At 39.6% G+C, this 23705-nt stretch overlaps 1 protein-coding gene across 3 annotated transcripts in view; it reads right to left on the minus strand.

Annotated features, from left to right (window-relative positions):
• Positions 1-474: 474 nt before the first annotated feature.
• The window catches only part of smap1 (small ArfGAP 1), an 89667-nt gene continuing 66436 nt past the window's right edge, over positions 475-23705 (minus strand). For 2 of the 3 annotated variants that reach the window (XM_026355848.1, XM_026355847.1), the window contains exons 7-10: positions 22780-22898; positions 8426-8618; positions 2735-2958; positions 488-634 (exon numbers count right to left, since the gene is read on the minus strand). In XM_026355848.1, coding sequence (XP_026211633.1) covers positions 488-634; positions 2735-2958; positions 8426-8618; positions 22780-22898 — 683 coding nt within the window. Of the gene's footprint in view, positions 635-2734; positions 2959-8425; positions 8619-22779; positions 22899-23705 lie in introns of all 3 variants that reach the window. The other variant, XM_026355846.1, reaches the window with a different exon arrangement.

The raw sequence follows: 23705 nt of genomic DNA on the forward strand, positions 1-23705 counted from the left end.
CAGAGAGGAGGAGGAGAGGGAGCGGACATTTACACAGCAAAGAGAGGGGTTAGGACAGGGTAGCAAAGACCAACCACAACATACCCACATCTACAGCGGGTATTGAAAGACTATTAACTAACTATTCAGTTTGGTAATAATATTATATTACTATATTAGACACTTCAAGTCCAGGACCTTTCTTCAGTTTCGCTTTTTTGTCTCTTTCTTCAGACGATACCAAAAGGAAATCTATAAGCAAGAGGAAAATTAAATAACAGACAGGCCATGACAGCTGCCAGCCTTTCTGAATTTTTGACCCCACCAAGTGTGATGTCATTGTAAGGTAGGGAGGGGTGTAGGGTGGCAGTCAAACTACCCCCGCTGTGCGTTCTCTACTCAGAGCTGTGAGGAAATGACTGAGTCCGGGGCAAATCTAGCTCTTTCGTTGACATGTGACTGTGCCCTGTGTCTTTCCCCAGTCAACCTCTGGCCCCCCCGCTCCTCGTCACTTCCACAGCTGAGTGCTGAGGGTCTGGCCAGAAGCTGTGGGTGAAGCAGAGGGCCAACCGGCCGCAGGGGCGCCTGACTGATTGAAAGTGCCTGGCGTTGGGCCTCCACCGCTGACAGCCATACCTGACATCTGCTGGGTCATCTGCCAGAGAAAAAAGAAGACAAGACAGGGTAAGAGAGGAGGTGAGTCGGTGATAGAAGTCCTCATAGCAAAAATAGACAGCAGTGGATTCGCTTATGCATCATCTTTTTGCTGCACTCCCATACCTCCATCTCTTGCCTTTTACCTTCACTCCTCCCACTAAAACCTTCTAGCCTCCCCTGCCCTCCCCCCTTCACCCCCACCCTCCCCATTTCCCTGTTCACTTCCCATCTCTCCACCTCTCCACCCCCCACCCCCATCCACCTCTTCCATCCTTTCTGTCTTATCTATTATGAATGTGCTTTGGTGCACTGCTACTCGCTTATCTGGTCATCTGAGAGCTGCAGGTGAGTGTGTGTGTGCTTGTGTATGTGTGTTGGCGAGGCCCGCACACACAGTGCACGCATCCCAATGCTTGTTCTATTCACCATCACCAGCAGGAAGCGAAGCTCTTCCACAGATGTGCCGAGCTGACTCCCAGTGTTGCTCCAGTATAAATGTGGGCATTTTACATTATCTGTGAGGTCATTTCAAGTGAGTGTTGTACATTGTATTTCATGAAAAACATGAAGCCCTGGACTGCCTGGCTGAATCAAACAGTGAATACGAATGGAGAAAATATCCCATGTTCAGTATCCATCTTCCTGTTTCCAGTATTGTTTCTGTCACAGCAGATGGCTCATCAAACAATCTAGTTGAAGCTGATGGAGGTTCAAGTGCAATGATGGGAGCTTTATGCATTTGTGCATCTTCTCATCTGGACATACATCGGAACATTTCTAGGCATGTTCCAAAAGATACATACATACAACATGTTTGTTTGTATGGATCACAGTGTTTGTTTGATTTGTTCCTATAAAGGTCTGATTGAATGAGTGTTACCAAGCTGATTTTTCATCTCTGAACATTTCTGATTGCTAATTAAATTTACAAAGCAGTAAAGTATGCAAAAACCCAAGGGGTCTGGATAATTTCTGAACTTATCTTTAGCTAACAGGCCACTGTCAAGTAAATCTGACTGATAAGTTGTGATGAAGCAATGAAGTTGAGATCTTGATAAACTCTTAATAAATAATGCCTGAAACTGAAACTTTGACTTTGTTGCTTATTTTGTCCAGATTTTTGTTTGTTTCCTTGTAACGTTTTCAGGGGCTTTTAAGAATATAAGACTGCTTATGATCTCTTGCGGCTCCTAAATTGGACTGTCATTTAATCACTGCACTTATAGACTAATAAATGTTTAAAATAGATAATAAAAATCACACGCCACTGGGCACAATACATGTGTATATGTATAAGTACTGACTGTTATGATGTCTGCTGCTAAAGGTTGAAAGAGGAATAAGGGATGTAGGGAATACAGAGCCAGTCTCCAGTCTTATTTTATTTGTTTCTAGTCAATCAAATTCATCACAGCTGGCTACAATGACTGGAGCACACCGGATTTTAACTAGAGACTAAACTGGCTCCATGCTGTATGTTGGGCCAATCCTCCCAGTTATTATTAAATATTTAATCATCTGTATGAGCTAAATCACATGAACAGAACTGATGCAGCTTCGATCCACACTGTAGCCATGCTGTTATTGACTCTACTTGGTTACGAAACAACTCAGTCCTACTGTTAGATTTTAAATGGCTTCCTAAGGACAGTGAGGTCATCATTAATTTGCTTTTTATTTACAAGGGACAGCAACGAATGACATGAGAGAATTCAAGAACAAAACATATTAATATACAGTAACCCTGGTTACAAATAGACTGAATAGTTGATTTAAGCTGCTCTTCTTGGGCTGAAGAGGTGAGGTCATTACTACACTGGGCTTTGGACAGAATGATAGAGTAAGATGACCTAGATAATGGAGCTCTTCACAGTTGGTGTAGAGGGACAGGACACTATATTTATGATTATTTTATGTATGTTACAATAAATTAAAGAAATACACTGGAATTAGAGCATGCTAAAGTGAAAAACTATAATGTTAATCACCACCATAAAATGAATTAACTGCCTACATTCAGAGTGTGTTTTTTTTTTTCTTTGCCTGTGTGTGTGTGTGTGTGTGTGTGTGTGTGTGTGTGTGTGTGTGTGTGTGTCACCTGGCTCATATTCCACTGTCCTTGCTGCATGTTGTACATGTTCTGTCCTTGGTTGGCTGGCATCACGCCCTGCGTCTGCATGCCCATGTAGCCCCCGTTAGTCAGAGCCATGGCCGGCATCATGGGCCCTCCGGTCATCATGGTTGGGAGTGCGGAGGCTCCAGCCATTCCTGGAGTGAAGCCTTGAGGAGCAAACTGCATCTGAGTCTGGCCCATGTACATAGCTGCTGGAGCAAAGAAGTCAGAGAATGACACAGTTTGTAGAGGACATCACATAGCTTCATATGTACTGTGCACATAAAAAAACAAGCTGCTATTAATCCACTATAAAAATTGGTAAAAATATATGTACCAAATACCAAAATAGTCAAGACAATATTCAATCTGTAAAACAGCTTACACTTAAAACAATACAACAACACAAACTGTTTCATTTACTGCAAATGCAGTAGTACAGAAAATAATCATACTATTGTCTCTGTTTCACATTAGATTCATTTAATTGGCTAAGCTTTTACTGTGGAGCAGTCGCAGGAAATCCATTGCACTCTATTTGCCACAGAGGTTAGTTGATGCGTCAACAGAACAAGACATTGGAGATTTTTGTCAGAGGGAAATGAATAGGACAAGTAGAAACAGCCAGAGTGAGCTATCAGATGTAGAATTGTAGATGACAAGCTCTCACTATGGTTTGTGTGGAGGGCCACACCTCCGACAAGTCTCCAAAGTTACAAACTCACTCCATTTATAGTTGCCTGCTTTTTTGAGGAAGCTCACACAGTGTGCAAACTGCAAATCAGAGATGATGGAAAATGTTTAGCATTAATGCTAAACTCACTTCATAACATAAATCTAAAACTTGTCCATCAAAGCTGCATAAGGCCACTGTGGGACAGTGATAAGTGGCTAAATAAAACACACCTTTATCAGTACTTTTACAGAGTGGAAAGACGTCGAGCAGCAGCAAGTATATCTCTTCCTGTAAATAAGTAAAGAAAAACTAAGATATTATGTAGCTATGCTTACTGCATGTAGATAATGTTATAGGCTATAGGCTTCTTCTTCTTCTTCTTTCGGCTTTTCCCATCAGGGGTCGCCACAGCGAATCATCCTTCTCCACCTAACTCTATCATGGGCATCTTCTACCCTAACACTAGCCAACCTCATGTCCTCTGTTAAGACATCCATATATCTCCTCTTTGGTCGTCCTCTTGCCCTCCTGCCTGGCAGCTCCATCTCCAACATCCTTCTACCAATATACTCACTATCCCTCCTCTGAACATGTCCAAACCATCTCAGTCTGGCCTCTCTGACTTTGTTGCTAACACAGGCAACGTGAGCCGTCCCTCTGATGTACTTGTTCCTTATTCTGTCTAACCTGGTCACTCCTAAGGAGAACCTCAACATCTTCATCTCTGCTACCTCCATCTCAGCCTCTTGTCTCTTTCTCACTGCTACCGTCTCTAACCCATAGAGCAGAGCTGGTCTCACCACTGTCTTGTACACCTTTCCTTTGAGTCTTGCTGAAACTCTTCTGTCACACAACACTCCTGACACTTTCCTCCACCTGCTCCAGCCTGCCTGCACTCACCTCTTCACCTCTTTTCCACACTCCCCATCACACTGAACTGTTGAACCCAAGTACTTAAACTCCTGCACCTTCTTCACCTCAGCCCCCTGTAACCTAACACTTCTACCCTGATCCCTCTCGTTCAGACACATGTATTCTGTCTTACTACGACTGACTTTCATGCCTCTTCTTTCCAGAGCAAACCTCCACCTTTCCAGCTGTTCCTCTACCTGCTCTCTACTCTCACTGCAAATCACAATGTCATCCGCAAACATCATTGTCCAGGGAGATTCCTGTCTGACCTCATCTGTCAGCCTGTCCATCAACATAGCAAACAAGAAGGGACTCAAAGCTGATCCTTGGTGTAGTCCCACCTCCACCTTGAAATCCTCTGTCTGACCTTCAGCACATCTCACCACCGTCATACTTCTCTCATACATGTCCTGAACTACTCTGGGTTATAGGCTATAGAGTACAGGGTGTATTTTAGCACATCATGTTTCAGAGTTTTGAAATCTTAAGTGGCAAAGATTTAAAGTGAAAATCTATACAGGGTCTAAGGTAAAATCCATGTTTATTAGTCTGCTTAATGAAATTAAATTAAAACCCTTAACTTTCCATAAAAAAGACTGTAACCAAAGGGTTTACAGTTTGAAACAAGGAAAACAAACAAAATTGACAAGGAACAAAATGATAAGCCCTTTAACAGTCAATCATCAATAGAGTAACCTTTCCTACTCACAGCTGACAACAACCTCTTATTGTAAAGGTAAACATGAAGAAATGTAGCATTGCACAAGAAAGGGCCGAATAAGAAGAAATCAGGTAAAGTAAAGGAAGTATTATTGATTGACAAGATGAGGCATGGTTGCTGGGAAACAATGACAGAAGGTAGAGTAGACAGTGGGAGCGCAGTTTCTGGAAAAAACTTATAAGCAGCGCATGTGATCCTTCTGTGGCAGATTTTGGCTTCTAAATGTTGCAAAGTCCAACTCCACTCAGTGGAAAATGCTATCTCTGACCAAAATAAGAAGGGAGTGCTTCATTAGTGTGGCTTACTGCAAGGACCCGATACGTCAGCTGATTTTTGTTAAGCAGCAGTTATAGCATGTGAAACTCTGTTATGTGTATTTGTGTATGTGATTATTTTAGGTACAATATGGTTTGTGTATGTGTTACCAATGCATGTAAGTTAGCCACGTGGAGTTGTAAAACTTATAAGTTATAGCTTGATTCTTTTAAATTAATTTAAACTTGTGGTAATACTGTGGAAATAAAGGGTATGTAGTGCAACAGTGTTATATTACATTGTATTTTCTTTTTCTTTTGTCTGTAAGGTTATAAACCTATTTTGAACCTACTTTGAGATACTGAGGACAACTTCAATAAACAAGCCAAAAGCAGCTCAGTTGTTCCTGCGTCCCTTGTGGTTGGCTTAGGCCTTTTTCAAGTTTCGGCAGTTTTTGAAGCAGAAACCCCAGAAAACTTGACACTTATGTTGGCTCTTAACTAGGCAAGCACTTGAAGGATCGTTGTCCATTCTTCCATGGGGAATTGTTCTATTACATCCTGATTGTCTGATTTTCAAGTATTAACTTTGAGCTACCCCCACAGATTCTCAAAAAGATTAAGATCTGATTTCTGTAGACATGCGTGACTGTTTTCCTCTCAAAAGCTTTGAAATGTTGCACTTTTGACGACACCCGGGTTTGTTTCTACCAGAGTTTATCTTGTTGTGCTGTGCAATAGGGCAAAATGCAGTTGTGCTAGACACTGTGTCAATCAAGTGCCACTAGCCATGTTCCGTGGAGTCGCAGGCAAGCAAGCAAAACATTCACATGGGGGCTGATCATTTTGAGCTTATTATTTTTTTTTTTCTTGTTTAAATTCAGCATAAGTAAAATATCTTTATCAAAATCTCAGTGCAGATTGTGTCTTTGTTTTTTAAGAAGCAATGAAACTATTAACACTTCCATGGAAAAGTCAAAGGTTTTGTTTGATGCCACAAAAGGGGTTTAATTATTTGGGGTTTAGCCATATGAATTCATGGATGCTCTTACAGGCACATCTGCTCCTTTGCAATATGAAGAGGCACTTACACACAACACACATATGCATACACACACAGTACACACAGAATGGAAGCAAGCTATTAGTGCATTAACCCGGCGAGGTTATTTTGGCTTTGATCTCCATCACCATTTATTTGGACTATAGGCAGAAAAAAACCCTTTTTACTGATTTCCATTCCTAATGCTATGCTCATGCTGCAATATAATCAATATGAACGTATGCATGTTGTACAACTCTGCTGTCTGCTATCCTACACCATTCAGAAAACATGTAACTCTCAAGCTTTGCCCACACACACCCCAAACATTTTTAGGTTGATGCATGTATGCATGTGTATGAACATCCGCCTACGTGCTCACTGATAAACAGTCTGGGCACTTCAGCCATAATAACTGTGAGATGAGTGTGAATCTGCAGACACTTCTCTATTTTTACAGCTGCAGTGGGACTCCAGTAAATGCAGTGTGGAGTGGATCCGCCTGCTTTTCAGCTCGCTGACCTTTCATCTACCTTTTCTCTCCTCTCCTTTATGATGCATCTTTCCTCTAATGTGTGTGTGTGCGTGTGTGTGTGAAAATGTGGTGTGTGTTTGTGTTTGGGTACACATTTATATTCCTGAGTGTGCACTCTTCAACCTATACAACACATTTACTGTGGGTCTGTTGTCAAGACTAAGAAATTGTAGCCATTGGTAGATGCTGCTTTGCCTGCCCAACATGAGACCCCAAGTCAGAAAGGTTGGTAACCTTTTTATTATCTATTGCATTCATTCTTGTTTGACACCTCTGTACACGGTTACAGATGCTCTTTATTTCCCTACAGTCATATTTTAAACACAATATATCTGCTAAAAAAGCAACATACTCATACAATACACAAAGATTTTTGTTTTGAATTTCTGAGCCACGATTAACATACAGTACAATTTTGACTTTATCTATAGATATTGTGATGATATTGTTTTTGTGAAATGTGATATTGTACGTGGGTGGTGGTCTTACTACAAACTGTACATGAGTGTTAGGGTTGAAGGACTTCTTCCAACACACATCAACAATGTAAATTCACTGAGACTGTGCAGAATTTGACTGCTCAGTCTCTCAATGATCTCAAAACTCATTCACAGCTGCATTATTTTCTGCTATTTTCCTTTAGTCTCACTGCTTTTTGTTCTTTCTGTACATTTATGAAATGGAGACATAAGCCTTAGGCTAACAGTTTTTTTCTCTGACTGTAAGATTTTCAACTGGAACAAAAAGAGTCAGTCATGCAAACACATCTCTCCCTCAATTTGCACCACCTACAACTAACTTGAACTTGTGTGTAGCCACTTTTGTCTTTTCATTGACGTGTTATGCAACAGTGCTGCCCTTAATCCTGCATTAAATGTTTTTTTTATTGGTCACTAAAGGGCAGTGCACAAGTTGTAATTTAATTATTTGTCATCTGGAATTGTGTCTCTGGGAACACAACATTACGTTCCACATTTACTCTTTTACGCTCTGTTTTGGTCTCCATCAGAGAAAAGAAGCCAACTTTTTAGCTACTAAATGACCTACTATAATCACCAGTTAGTCATAAAGTCTGTCTGTTGATTGGTGCTAGTCAATAATGCCCAAAGGGTTTATCAGAGCTTTCTGGCTGAAAGCGTTATGTGTAAAACTAAGGTAAAAAGCTAAAACAAGCCAAAAAGTACTGTGAAACTGAGTTGATTTATCATGGTTTTACTTAGTAATTGTTTCAATATTTACTTATACAATACAAAAGTGTTGATTGTTGCAAGCTTTTGCCCCAATTTAGCCTAAACACATTTTTGCAAATGTTATAAAGACAAGACTAGTGTCCTAGTTGCAGCTACAATGCAGTCACCTAAAACACAATGAAGATCAAACCTCGTTGACGCTTTGACGAAAGGTTGTGCAAAGCTTACTGGTATGTCGAGAGAATGCGATGAAGATTCAAGGGGCAGATATGTGGAGTTTGTGGAATAGATTAGTCAGGCTAATAATGGGTTAATTAAAAGGCTGCATGCAGTATGTGTGTGTTACCTTGTCCTGGAGCAGGCGGTTGCTGGCTCTGTGGCTGGCTGCCCACTGAGCTGCTGGCATACAGAGACAGAATGGAGTCTTTAGATAAAAGCTTCTTCTCCTCTGCCTTTGTGGTAGTAGTGGTGGAGGTAGAGGAGGCGGCAGAGGAGGAGGTGGAAGGGTCTGCCTGCAGAGGTGCTCCACTGGAACCAGACTACAGGGGAAACACAAGAGGGGAAGGGATGAAGGGAAAATGTTATAAAATATGAATAGTTTCATCCGAACATATTTTTAAAGTGAAGGGTAGGGCTGGATTTGCTAAAATCAGGTAGCTTAAAATGTTTTATTGGCAATACAATACCACAGATTTGGATACTAAAATAACAGTATAGTTTTACCTGGCTCAAGTTTCATTAAACTTAACTGCAAAGACAAACCTCAGACTGTAGATAAATCTTTAGATAAATAAAGGACAGGAGAACTTAGAAAAAGATAGATGTAGTAAAGTGTGCACCCACCCACTAGTTTGGATTATAGCTAGTTTGCAGCAGTTTGCATTTTATGGTTGGCACCATCTTTTTTGGCTGGAGCCAGCACCTACTAAATAAGGAGTTGAAGGTGTTGCTGTCAACCCACTACTTCAGACCAAATGCTAGCTGACTGAAAATACTGACCATACTTCTCTCCTGCTACCACCCAAACTATAAAATATGACAACAAATACAACAATCACATGCGATGTAAACACTATGAGACCTGCATACTAAAAATCTATCTAATTAGCCACCAGGCTGGTGGACCAAATAATTCATATGTACTGTGTTAGCTAAATGTTAATGTTAGGAGAAGTTGACCCTTTGTGCATCATTGAGTCAACTGGAGCCACTGATTAGCTGCCATCACAGGCACTGCACTTTTAAGATTCCTCCACGGTGGCTTCAGCCTTCATCTCTCTCTTGCAATTATGTTATGTCGCATTTTAGTAAGGTGTTTTCATGTGTTCTGTAGTGCTTCTGTTTTTATGGGCTCATCTTTATGCTGTTTGTTGTTAATAAAAACTAAGCACACCTTCTGAGTTTTAGTCATCAGTAGACCATACATGTAAGTCACGTCGCATTAATTCTTCTATGAACGTTTAGTCTGTGTTAAGCAAAAGTCAGTTAAGCATGTAAAGTAGAACAGATTTATATGTTAGGTAAATTCTGACAATTATGAGTAGTAGTATTCAAACATATATAAAATTACAAAGCAAAATGTTTCAAATATTTTGTTTCTATGTATATTATAAGCACAATCAGCCTTACATGAATAATTTCATACAGTCTAAATTTAGCTCTCAACATAAATGAACACACAAGTTTACAACTCTGACCAGACATTCAATAATTCTTTCAGTATTTGACAGTTTTTAATAGACCATGCTGTGGAAATTTTAGTCAGTGCCAAAAAGATACTAGGAAATCACACCTACCCTTATCTCTAAATGTCATTTAGAGAATAACAAGCAAATTCAAAGAGACGCACATAAGCATGAACAAAGCTGGACAAAGATCACTCAACATATGGCAAAGTGTACAGCAGGTAAGTGAGAAAGAAGTGTGCGTATGGGTTTGTTTGTAAAAGATAATTAGGTAGGAAACATATTCACCGATACTGTACATACAGTAAACACATACTGTACATATCAGGGTAAAAAAAAGATGAGACAAGACAACAAAAGAGGACAGAAGAAGGGAAGGGAGGAGAGGAGCAAGAGATGTATAAGGAATAGGAAAAGAAGAAAGAACAGAGGAGACAATAGAGAAGAGGCATTGTCACTGTAAGTGAGACAGATGACATTAATTAGGCTGCAGCAAAGAGGGGTAGACATGAAATGCTGCAGACAGGACACACACACACACAAACAAGTGTGCACATGTCTCACTCACATACAGGTTTTTTTTTTTTTTTTAAACCTTTCAGGCACACACCTATTACATCTAATGGATGGAACTGACAAAAAAGTAACACCTGCTTAAGAGCCCTGTGTATGTGTGTATGTGTGTGTGCGTGTGTGTGAAGAGGGGTGGGGGCAGAGAATAGGGAGAGAGTAGGGGAGGTGACAGTCTGCTGGACTCGATGAAAAAGACAGAGAGAGTGTGTGATAAGCAATGCTTCCTGGAACACACACTCTGGTTAATAAACACTGTGAATTTGTCACACAAGTACATATTATCTACATTTGTATACATGCAAACTATACATTCTCTTAGTCACACACAAACTTAGTGCTAATAAATGTGCAAGCCCACAGACACAGATACACACACACAAGCTTTGCAAGTGTGCTGCACTCTACTGCTTAGCAGGCAGCGCTGCTCCCCTCTGTCTCTCTCTCTGCTGACTTCCTCTGACTGGAGGAGTGAAGGAAGGAAGGGTGTAACGAAGGTAAGAGAGAAAGCATTAAAGAAAATGAAGAGGGAATAAGGGAGACTGGAAATGACAGAGGACGAAAGATGGGTCAGTGGGAAGAAGAATAGGGAAAAATAGAGAAAAAAGGGAATGGACAGGAAAGAGGATTAGGCGAAAGTAGGGAGGACAGAGGAACTTAGAAAAAGTAGAAAATGAACAGGAAAGAATAAAATGACAGGAAAAGAGGAGAAGCAGATAAAGGAATGGACAAAATGGAAAAGAAAAAAAGGTTGTCTTATCAAGCCAGCACACGCGCACACACAACCGAGGTCCATGTTGTCTCAAGTGAAGCCAGTTAAGGTGAGTCAGGTGTTGACGGAAGCAGGATGGAGCTGCCTATTAATAGCTGCAGCACATTAGCATGATGCTTGCTCCTGAACAGAAGAGTGAACTCTAGGTAAAAAAAAACAGGCAGCAAACTGTCCTTACTTGACCCATCTGATGTCAGACAGCTATATAGCATGACTCAATCTAGAAGCTATGTCTATTTGCTGTTAAGCTTGTTCCCAAAGTTTAAAAATACATTCAACAGACTTCAAATCCTCCAAAGTGCAGTCATCATCATCATCATCATCATCAATAACACCATCATCTAGGGCCATTTAAGAACAGAGCAGTTTTCATGTTGCTGCTCCCAGGTGGCATGAGGTTGATTAAGTTCACACATGATACAGTAGCTAACCTTTCACTGTGAGGGAAATTTTAATATAACTAGAGGTGATTGAAATTTTGCTCATTTGCTACACTATATGATAATAAGGAGAGAAATACAAAATTAAAGCATAAATCTGGTTTCTTTCATCTTTAGTCTTGTGTTCATATTTCTAGCCATCATCACTTACTGTATGTAAAACACTGTACTTTCCAAATTAACGGCAGAAATCTCAGACCCCTGCAACAACACAAGTTTCTGAATACATACAGTACTGTACTCAAACTTAGTCACTGCCACATTGGTGGTGGACAAACTCAAATGTCATAACTCCCGGATTGTCAGGACATTCTGCACGAACAGCAACAGATCGTTCAACAGTGCCACTAGGACGGTTCACACTGTCCTGTAGTCCTCAGGATGAAAGGTCGTATTTTCTGCGGTCCCATGATGTTTCAGTAATTTGGCATGTTCACACTTGCATTTTGAGTTTGCTGAGTGATCCTACAACAATACTCAACATGTTTTGCTTGCTGGTGGCCTGTGTGCTGCTCAGAGGGCTGACCTGACATTACAGAGGTGCTTCTCAAGTGCAATGAGTATACTGTTATATTAGGTAAGGTCTTAAACATTATATTGTAAAGACGCTTGAGATAAAAGTCAATATGATTTGTCACTATATGAATAAACTCAATTAAATTAAGCTGAATTACAAAATTCTTTTCCTCCTTTGCAACTCAGAGAAGCATTGTACACCTAAACATCAAGAGAGCATTTCACACTTATAATACTCCACTTTGGAAGATTTTATTTTATTCATTTAGTAGATTGTAAATTACAGTAGATTTTTGTGAAATGTCCCTGTTCTTTGCACTGAAGAAAATAATCTATACAAGAGGAATACTTACGACAACACACTGATGTTAGCATGTTAACATTTACACCACCTGGTAGTGTTGTGGTAGAAAGCAGACGTCATGGGGAACTGAACGCTGACCACAGTTGACAGCTGTCAGAACACTCTGACCTTAATACCATGGGACGGTGTGTGGTGTGTGAAATATGTTCACCTTCCAAAGAGGTTGTGGCAGAAAAAGTATATAAGTGATATACACTTTTTCTCCCACATCCTCTTCCTTTGAGATCATGCTGGGTTCAGTATGCTGCTCAAGGTCAGGAGACATAATATATCACTGTCAAATAACTGTAATGCTAAAGCAAAAGAGACAATGGAGATGATCAGTAGCCTTTACAGTAGTTGGGTTCAACTGCACTTTAAAACTAAAGCCTTTTGGTATAAATAGAGTCACTTAAGACTAAACATTTTCCATTTGTCTTCACTCCTTCTTCCATCTGTGAGTGCCAGACACAGCAGTATCTGCTCCAGTTACACAGAAAAAACAGTGAAGCAGTCCAGGAGATTTCTAGTCAAAGCTAAACAGGTGGCACATAATATATCATGCAGCAATACATCAGTCTAACCTCAGTTATACAGGGAGAGATATTCAAGCAGGGTGTGTTACATGTGCATTTGTCTTTTTCTTTGTCTTTCTCAGTCACACTGACATTAATACCATGCCACACACACACACACACACACACACACACACACACACACACACACACACAGTACACATAGTGCGTGGTGTGTTGCAGGGCTCCTAGCAGCACATTGTGTAACAGAAAATCTCTCCAACAAGGCTCCATTCTTCTCACCCAATGTTGGTGTTGATGGGTGCAGCCAGAGCTCTGAATTACCACTCTGACAGCCTCTTCCTCAGTGTCGCTATTCATAGACCTCTACAGCCAAACACACACACACACACACACACACACACACACACACACACACACACACACACACACACACACACACTCACAGTAGACTATCTTTCTCCCTATGGCTTTCCATCACTGCTTGAAATACTCATACACTCCCCTCTGATAGACCATCTGTGGCTTTAAAAGTACACTAGGCTCTCTGTATGTGTGCTGAAGGTTTTGAGCTAATTTACTGAAAACAAAAGCTAAAGCTCACCTTGGAAAACTGAAAGGAGAAGAAAGAACACAATTTTAAACTTCTTCACTGCTTTCCATTCTCCTTTTGTCATACTGGTCTATCCTCTTCTTTCCAAGTTACTCCTTGTTCCTTTTCTTGCTTCCATCTTGCCTAGTCTTTAAACTCAAACTAAATGTACTTGCTCAAAACCTTTTACTTTAACTCAGTGCCCATGCTAACATAATACAAGCCATGCACAGCATAGGGACAGTTGTTAGGTGGGCATATTTCCCCCAAATACACAATGACTACTAGTCCTTCATTAAAACCCTCAAACCTATATGAAGATTTCATGCAGCTGTGTGTTTATAATATTCCTCCTACCTAAAGTTACTCCTGCCAAAACCTTTAAATCACTAATTAATATTTTTATATAACCAATTACATGACTTTTTAAATGCAAAAGTCACTAATGTTACTACCAAATGTTAAACCTCATACTCAACTGCCTCATCTAAAGAAACAGTTGGTGATGTTGGTCCAGTCCAGTTCTAATACCTTACATTTCAGGGAACCGCTGCAGGTGATTTGACTTTACAATATTCATTTACTGCTTATTCCTCTTCTTAAAAATCCAAGCTCTGTCAATGTACAGCAACTCACTGTCTGTGAGCAAGGTTGCAGCTGCTCTGCTTGGCCGCAGTGTATGAAGCTGTGGATGTGGTTGCACAGCAGAATAGTAATTACTATAGCTGCGCTTATGGTTGAATCCATAATGCAACATAATGGGGTGGCTGTGGTTCAATAGGTAGAGCAGTTGTCTGCTAATCACAGGATTGGTGGTTTGATTCCCGGCTGCCACGTCACATGCCAAAGTGTCCTTGGGCAAGATACTGAAAGTTGCCCCCGGTGAGTCAGATCAGCTGCATAGCAGCTCTGCCGTTGGTGTGTGAATATGTGTGTGAGACGCAGTGTAAAGCGCTTTGAGTACCAGCTAGGTAGAAAAGAGCTATATAGGTGCAGACCAATTAACAGTAACTGTATTAGGACTACTCTTTACTGCTCACTCATAAGTATCAGCCAAAAAAATCATTGGGAAGCCTTTTGTCTTACTGATACAATAGCTACAGCTAGATAGATAAGAGTTGGTTTAGGAATATTGTGGCTTCATTACAACTGTCAAAGAACACAATAATTTCACTGCGACTTCTGCATGTAGTGTTAGAAAAACATTTGTAATAGCCCTTTGCAAAGCAGAAGAAGTTGGACATCCAAACTGAACCCCATGAGCCCAAGTGCAGTTCAAAATATGACTACACCTAACAATTGAATAGATGGCTGCAGCACTGCTTCATTTAATGGCCAGGGGAGATGAATGTTTAGACCTGTAGGTCTTTCTGTGCATGAAGCACAAGGGATGTATAAGGCCTGAACTAGAAATGCATCGCAAAGTGTCAACTATGTCAGTCCTGGGTCAAGTTTGGACATGAAATATACAGTAATATACTTGTTGACTCAGTATCAGGCTTGGTTGGGTTTGGAGAGAAATATGTGGCCTGATTAAAAAAAGTTGATTATTACTATTATCGTTACTTATGGGTGTAAATGCAATGACAGGAGTGCATCTGAGCCAGATGTAGGGGAACACGAAATCAGACTGATCAGCCATTAAATACGTGGTGGGTATATTGTTTGGGTGGACAGGGCTCAGAATGGGAAAACTGACAGGTCAGAACATACAGTGCATCACAGTTTGCTGTGTGTGGAGATTTGTAGCTGCAAACCTAAAAGTGCATCTCAGTAAATTAGAATATCATCAAAAAGTTTGATGTTCAAAAAGAAGTAATTCAGTTCAAAATGTGATACCTGTATAATATATAGATTAATTACACACAGAGTCTTTTAATTTTGATGATTATTGTTTATAGCTAATGAAAACCCAAAATTCACTATCTTGGAAAAATTTGAATATTACATAAGATCAATTAAAAAAAGGATGTTAGCTAAAAAGCATGCCCATGTACAGTATAGGCACTCAATACTTGGTGGGGGCTACTTTCTAATGAATTACTGCATCTGCATTAGGCGATCAGCTTGTGGCACAGCTGCGGTATTATGGAAGCCCAGGCTGGTTTGATAGAGGCCTTCAGCTCGTCTGCACTGTTGGGTGTAGTGTCTCTCATCTTCCTTTTGTCAATACCCCATAGGTTCTCTATAAAGTTCAGGTCAGGCAAGTTTGCTGGCCATTCAAGCACAGTGATTCCATGGTTATTAAACCAGGTATTGGTACTTTTGGCAGTGTTAATAGGTGCCAAGTCCTCCTGGAAAATGAAATCAGCATCTCCATAAAGGCTGTGCTGACTTTGGACTTGATAAAACACAGTGGGCTAACACCAGCAGACGACATGGCTCCTCAAATCATCACACTGGACCTCAAGCAACTCTGCAAACCAAAACACGTCACTTCAAACTACGCGGGAACGTCCTCTCCGCTTATTGGTCAGATGATCTACTAGCGAACTCTGGTGCGGTCCTCCTGGTGAGAACGCGTACCAACCAAAACTATAAATCGCATGATTTGAGGACTTTGTGTAGTGTGTATCAAGGACAAATGTGGAGACGTGAGGAGATTAAGTGCCTCACAGACACCAGGTCTGATGGCTCTGCAAGCGATGTAACGTAAAAAACAATAATGAACGGGAAGATCAATCCGCGTTAACATTCATAGTGAAATCATCTTTCTCCTGTCACACAAACATACAGTAGTCCAAACACTTCACCTTCTTCCTGTATTTACTTTTTCTGTTCCCGCGGCAGACACAGCTGACCAATAAGCGGAGAGGACGTTCTCGCGTAGTGACATGTTCCATGTTCGCTTGGATTTTTCTGTGTGTGAAACGAAACAGAAGGAGGAGGAGAAATTGCTACAAGTTTACAAACTCATCAACTGATTCGGATCAAACCAAACGAATTAAGGTGGGAAAGCGACCTCATTTTGGGGGTCTCGGTGTGGTTGTTTTGGTCCGCACTCGGGTGTGATTACCGTGTTCACACCAGACAAAACGAACCGCACCAAGAGGGAAAACGAACTTGAGTCCCATTTAATCGAACTAAATCCTGTAAGTGTGAAAGTAACCTGAAACAAGAAATGCAACAGTTGTAGCCTGCATGCATCTGTGTGTGGTGACTCCAACATCAGTCCACTCCTTGTGAATCTCCCCCAAATTATTGAATAACCTTGCTTCACAATTCTGAGACGGTGAATTTTGGGTTTTTATAGTTGTAAGCCATAATCATCAAATTTGAGTTAAACAGTTAAAATATATCACTCTATGTAATGAATATATATAATATTTGAGTTTCACTTTTTGAATTAAATTAATGAAATAAATAATCTTTTAGAATTTATTTCAATTTATTGAGATGCACCTGTATGCATGCTAAGCCCTGTTTACTGCAACATTTAAACCACCATGTGGTTTTAATGTTGGTGTATTTATGTACAAATTAAAATATACAATATAAATAATATACAAATAATATAAACTCTTACTGTAACTTAATGACATTACATAGAAGCCTAGTACACAATTCCTTTCATCACCACAGTCTTTCTTGTTGCTCATCCATTTGTGCTGTGTTTACACCTTTTCAAAGGCGGAGAATTTTTCCCAATTGACAGTTGCATATAGTGTGAACTTTGTAAATACAGAATGCATAATGAACCTCTGTTAACATGTCTCCTATTATTTGCATGCTCCTCTGTTAAATGCATATGTATTCAGGAGAGAAATACACCTTGCAAAGACTCAGATTACACATGACATGCAAAGTGTGACTTCAACCGCTATGTCAGTTTGATGAACACACCACATACTAGGGGTATGTGTCACACTTCCCTAGCAGGTTAAATCTTTGTTATCTTTAGTGCCTTTTTAACATTCTTTTGAATTCCATTGGCAAAACATATGAATAAACTAATTTTTCCTCAGGGTGGGGTAAATGATAAAAGGACTGAACATTCATGTGCATGTGTGTATGTGTGCATGAAAGAGAGAGAGTGAGAGAAGGCCAGGATAGCTGGGGATAACACAAATCCTCCCACTCCTACAAGGCTGTAATCATATTTTTATAACAGGCGTATTTGCAGATATGTGAATATTCCCCAATGCCAGTTAATAGGTGCATGAATCAGGAGGCTGCCGGCTTCCTCTTTCTTCACTCACCCAGCTAATCACAGCTGTAAAGCAATATCTGCCTGCTGAATCCAAAAGTCAACCCTGTGCAGTATGTCTGTGTGTGTGTGTGTGTGTGTGTGTGTGTGTGTGTGTGTGTGTGTGTGTGTGTGTGTGTGTGTGTGTGTGTGTGTGTGTGCGTACAAGCAGGTAGACGTGTACTGCATGTTAAAACTATGTCCTTGTGTGTACTGTTTGAATATATAGGAAAAATTGGAAAATGGAAGGGGAGATGCTAGAACTGTGGCCCTACAGGTAGTGTAATGTTATTTCAGCTTGGGAGCATGAATTTGCACAGCACTGTTTGTATCTCAGTGACAAAGGATCAGCCAGTACACTTATTATACAACTGGAAGACATGGCTGATGGTGGCACCACAGGAAAGGTCACAAGATCAGCTAATTGCACTGGGTGCCGTACTGCACAGGAAGCGGAAACATACAGTGCAAAGCAATTTGTTTGTCAGATGTTTCTTGGTTACAGATAAACAAAAGGAGGCAATAACAGGCTAACCTTCACACCAGAAGGCAGACACTGTGAAGAAACTGCCATTTATTTAAATGCTGCAGGAAATGTCAGTGCAGGTCTCCATATTCTACTGCTCATGACTCAAACAAAGAGAAGATGTAAAGACAAATTTTAGTTTACGGCCGTCTTTGAATCTTGGTGGTATATTAATATGCAGAGTATAAAAAGTTGTACAGTAGCAGTTAAGAGTTGCACTAGACTAGATCACCACAGAAACAAAATGTACCATGTGACATTCAACAGTCAGCAAGACGAGACAGCGCTGTCACAGGTGGAGGGCCATGTGAGAGCAGCCTGTCTGCTATCAAACAACCACAGTGAAGCATTCTCTTGGAGGCTATGAAATGTTGTGTAACAATCCAAGGTCTTAACAGATAACTCCACTGCAGTTACTGCAATATTTTTTCTATGAATTTCAAAAGCCTTCTACAAAAATCACATTTGATTATTAAACTACTTTAACTAAGTATTTCCTTTTAATGCTAGTTTTACACAAACAGTATACTCAGTTTGGAAACTCAGAGCTAGTAATTATATTTTATTTAACATTTGTACACACTGGTTACTTTGCAGATTAAAACTACCACTGCTAAAATACTAACGAGATCTGAATACTACTCAAGCAAGTACAACATAGTTAGAATCTACATACAATAGTCTCTACATACAATATATGTATTATCAGCACAATTGGCATAGAAAGCAGCAACACTGTCACAGCTCTTTCCACAGCATTTCTATAACTCACACAAAATTGTCACCTTACTAATCTAACACTGATGGTAATTTTCTCTATAGGTTGACATACTTTTACATTTCCATACGAAATGGATAGTCCACAACAAAAACTGTGATTACAGCTTTTGTCACATTTGGATCCCCTTTAGTTAATTTTTAGACTCACATAAAAACCAAATCATGCTTAAGGCCCTTTTTATGGAAAAAAATAAATTCTGAAGGGTTCACAAACCGTCAAGCACCACTTTACATACACTAATGTGCAAGTTTAGATTCTTGTCTAAGGCTCAGCACCACTAGAGAGACTTCTAATTGGTTCCAAATTTAGTCTGTCGCATGACAATGAGCACACCTCATGCAAAGTGTATTTTCACCAATCATTTTTTTGCCCACATGTCAATATGACTCAGACCTACTTTATTAGTAATGGCTGCTTAGACTGTATAGAGTTAGACAGGAATACAATATCCACAGGTACTGCACAGGGGTGAAGAAATTGCAATCTTTGAGTTTATTGTAATATTTTCTTTGACAAAAATATTACATTGAAAAGTCAGGAAAAGACCTCTTCATAGCTCCCTCCATTGAAAAACTATAATACTGTCTGTCAGAAAGTTGTTTTCAAATGTTTTCAGTAAGGACGCTTAACTGTAGCATTGGTTTAGTTTTTGTTATAGTACCATTATGTAATAGTGGACCTATAATAAGAAGAAGTTGGGAAAAGTATAGATATTTTTCACTGCAGCATGCTGTGCAACACTGTGGGAAAACCTTTTTGTATTGTTGAGCCTCTAAAATTATGCTTCAAAGAACAGCATGCATTATGCAGCTCATGGTAGGTGTGAAACTCGAGTCCTGTCTTTTTGTGCAGTGCTGAAAAAAGGTGGTGTCAGAAATCCAGACATCAGACGTCAAAACGTACAAGCTTTTCATAGCAATTTTACACACAGTCTCAGTCACTTTTTATATTACTGTTCTGCAGCCCTAAAATTCATGTAATCAGAATTGCCACAGTCAGGGTAATATTGAGTGAAAATTTGGAATTTTATGTAAGTGTGAACCACTTTACAGTACTTAAATTAATGTTCTTTAGTTCTCAATTGTTTTATACCAGTCCATTTTTATAGAACTTCAGTAAGTCATTTGCTTTCATTTTTTACTGTTCTTTAAATAAAGCATCCACCTCATGATGCGAGTACTTGGATTTCTACACATTTAAGAATAAAGTCATACAAAACTGTCAGTATTTGGCCAGGAATGTTTATACTGTGAGTCTATTTCATGCACATACGTACTTATATATATATATATATATATATATATATATATATATATATATATATATATATATATATATATATATATATAAAACACTGAATAACAAGCCCCCAGTCAGAGGGAAAATAAAGAAAGAAAGGAAAAGAAAGAGAAAGAACAGGGTTGCTGTACACTATGTGCACATAAATGGAAAAAATATTCTTGTCAAAGATGGATAGGAGAAATAGACAAAAGAGAGTGGACTGTGACATGGAAAGTCTTAAAAATATGATATATATTTGCACTAGTGCTCATACCTGTAGCAGAATACTAGATCACTGGAAAGGGTCAACATCTATGAACATTTAAACAAATAAGATATAAATAAATAAAAAAAGAAAAATAAATAAAAATATTTTTAGTGCAGATTTATTTTTTACATTGTAGAGAAGTGGAGTTTATGTTTGACATGGTTTCTGCTTGTGTGCTACACACATGGTTTCCATGGAGAGAAGATGTGAGTCACGTAAAAGCTTGTTATTTTTATCTTCATAACGTTCCTTAACATAATGGTAGAAAACAATTTTCTAACGATTTTCTTTCCTTCCCTATAATTTAGAAAGACGGTTTGGGTTCTGTCTGTAACATCTAGCCAGCCTACAGAAAACTTTACAACCACCAAAAGTCTGGTGATCAGAAAAGGAGAAGGAGAAAATAAAGATATTGCAGATGTGCAACTTTATGGCATAGGCATACATCCTGACGTAAAGACACTAGTAATGCTGCAGTCCCGCTGTGTCTTAACTGAGAGTAAGTGAGGCATCGACTTAGCTAACTCTAGCCTAAACATGGGGGAACACAGCTACTAATAGCTACCACCAACAGTAGCTTTACATTTAACATCCACTTCTAAGCGTATATAACGGTGGATTACGAACAGTAATATCAATGTGTATGATAATTATCTATATACTGTAGATGTTTGTGCTCCGAATAGTATTTTTCCCCATGTACTGCAGATTAACTTCAAGTACGTTCAGATCATTACATGAGTTCAATCAATCAATTTTCTATATCTCCAGTATGACTGAATTGTGGCGGTGGGGCTACTTTGAGTTAGCCTATAGTTGAAGGGCTATGGAGATCATCTTTTATAACTTATATTCCAACATGGGAATAATCAATTAACAATGGAAATTGGCTTTATTATTCAACCTAACTAAACTTTAAATTTCTGTTCCTAGTTCTGACTGACCAAAAGGTGGACATCATGTAGTGTTACATCACATCAACAGTGACCACACTGGGGGTTTGCATAGAAGAGAGAGAGACAGAAAAGAGGAGGCGTAAGGTGGAACATTAGGAAAAACTGAAATATGGATATGAGCCCAGGTGTGAGGCACAAACAGACCCACAGTAGATGGAGTCACAGAGGAGGTGAGTGTGGAGGGAAGATTAGAGGGTAGTGTGTGGTGTGGGAGAAGTGGGAGGCTGGGAGTGGTAGAAGGGGAGCTTGCAGTTGCAGCAGCCCATAATTGTTCTTCATGCTTGGGTCTCCTGCGAGATACTGCTGGGTCTGGTCCCAGGAGGCACAGAAGTGTGTGTGTGTGTGTGTGTGTGTGTGTGTGAGTGAGAAACGCAATTTGAAATTAGTAATAGGTCAGAGCCCGAAAGAAAGAGTTTCAAATCCACAGCCTACATTTGTGTTTACGCTGTTATTCTACTCTTGTGGTATCTGACATATAGTACATGTCATGTTTACTCTCTATATGTACAGTATACTGACTAGTATGCAATTGCATGTAACGATCTTCTGAGCGTGTGTGTGTGTGTGAGAAAGACTGTAGCTAATGTGTGTGTTCTCATTTCGAGTGGAGCTACAGGTCAAAGGCCACACCGGAGGGACCACGACGGCATTTCCAACTCGATGCTGCTTCTTGAAAATGTTTTATTCAACCAGCCTTGCTTAGTCCCTTGAGACTAGTCAGTGAAACAGTGTAAGAAGGAGGGATGGAAAAGGAGGGAGGACAAATATCTAGAAAATGTATTCAATATTTATAGTATATTTAGAATGTTTTTCTCTCTCTTGTTATTCAGGAAAGCAGCCTGTTGTCCTACTACATAAATGTGTCTGCTGTCCAATACGACTGTGGACACTCATTGGACACAACTTGACAAAAAACTTTAATATTTGTAACTAAAAGGTGAAGGTATGTGTGTTATTTTGATCTTACATATTGCTATATGTTAGTACTATATGTCTGTCTGCAGCAGTTCACCATTGTTCCTCTTTCTGTCATATAGTCCCACTCTCTCCTTTGAAGGACAAAGGTACAAATAATTAAAAAAAGAAAGGAGAGTCCATGACAGTTTGCTTTGATACAAACCTCAGTGGGTGTGTGTCTGTGTACATGCCTGTGTTTGTGTTTACATCACAGATGTCTCCACAGACTCCCAATGTCGCAGCTTGCCTGTGGTGATAAGCAGATGATGAAAGTGTGTGTGTGTGTGTTACCTGAGCCTGTGTGCTATTGGCTGAAGGGAGAGGGTTGGACACCATTGGTCCAAAGATGCCCAGTTCATCAGTGATTTGTCCAGCACAGTCTGAGCTCTTCCCACCACCCTCTGGAGCATCTGGGGGAGAGTGAAAATTGTTACATTCCTGCCAAAAACATTTGTATTTCCTGACTTTTGTTATTTTGCTTGTCATTAGTAGGATTTTTTGGTTTTTCATTTTCACAATTTTAGGATATTTAATGTGGAAATTGAAAATGTGCATAAACACACTAGGATGGAAATGCATTTACTGGTTTGAAAGAAATCATAAACTGAAGGAAAAAGGAGACCGAATGTCAAATTAATACACATTGAACATAGTAAAGTCACTGACACAAAGAGGAATAATTCAGTATGACCTTTACATATAAATATGCAGGGACATTTATCAAAAATTATGCATTCACACACATTTCCAAAGATCCCCACACGGCATAGTTTACAATAACCATGTCTACTTAATGGAACATCCTTCAGATGCTAGCTTTGCCCTGAAAATTATTTCATTTATGCTTCTCCTTTTGCCCTTGCAAAACTCACTAATTAAATGTCTATAATTGAAGTGTCACAGAGCTTTTGTCACAGAGGTTTAATTTGGGGTGTTTTTATTAAAGTTTAACTTGAATTAACATTTCTACAGTATACTGTTTTAAAATAGCAGATCCTATCTGTCACAGACTATAAATAATGTTTATTTTTCAATATGCTGAAAAGGTTATAGGGTTTTACAAGGCTAACAAATGTGTGAATGAGTGGTATGCATGCAGAATATGCAAGGTAGCCCATAAAGCAGCAACAAAAACAGACCTGAACAGGAAGCACAGGAAACCAAGCTAAAAAACAACTGAGCCAACTGATTGTAGCAAACCTAACTGATCTAAATGG

This window comes from Anabas testudineus, chromosome 15 (assembly GCF_900324465.2).
Source record: "Anabas testudineus chromosome 15, fAnaTes1.2, whole genome shotgun sequence".
Classification (NCBI taxonomy): domain Eukaryota; kingdom Metazoa; phylum Chordata; class Actinopteri; order Anabantiformes; family Anabantidae; genus Anabas; species Anabas testudineus.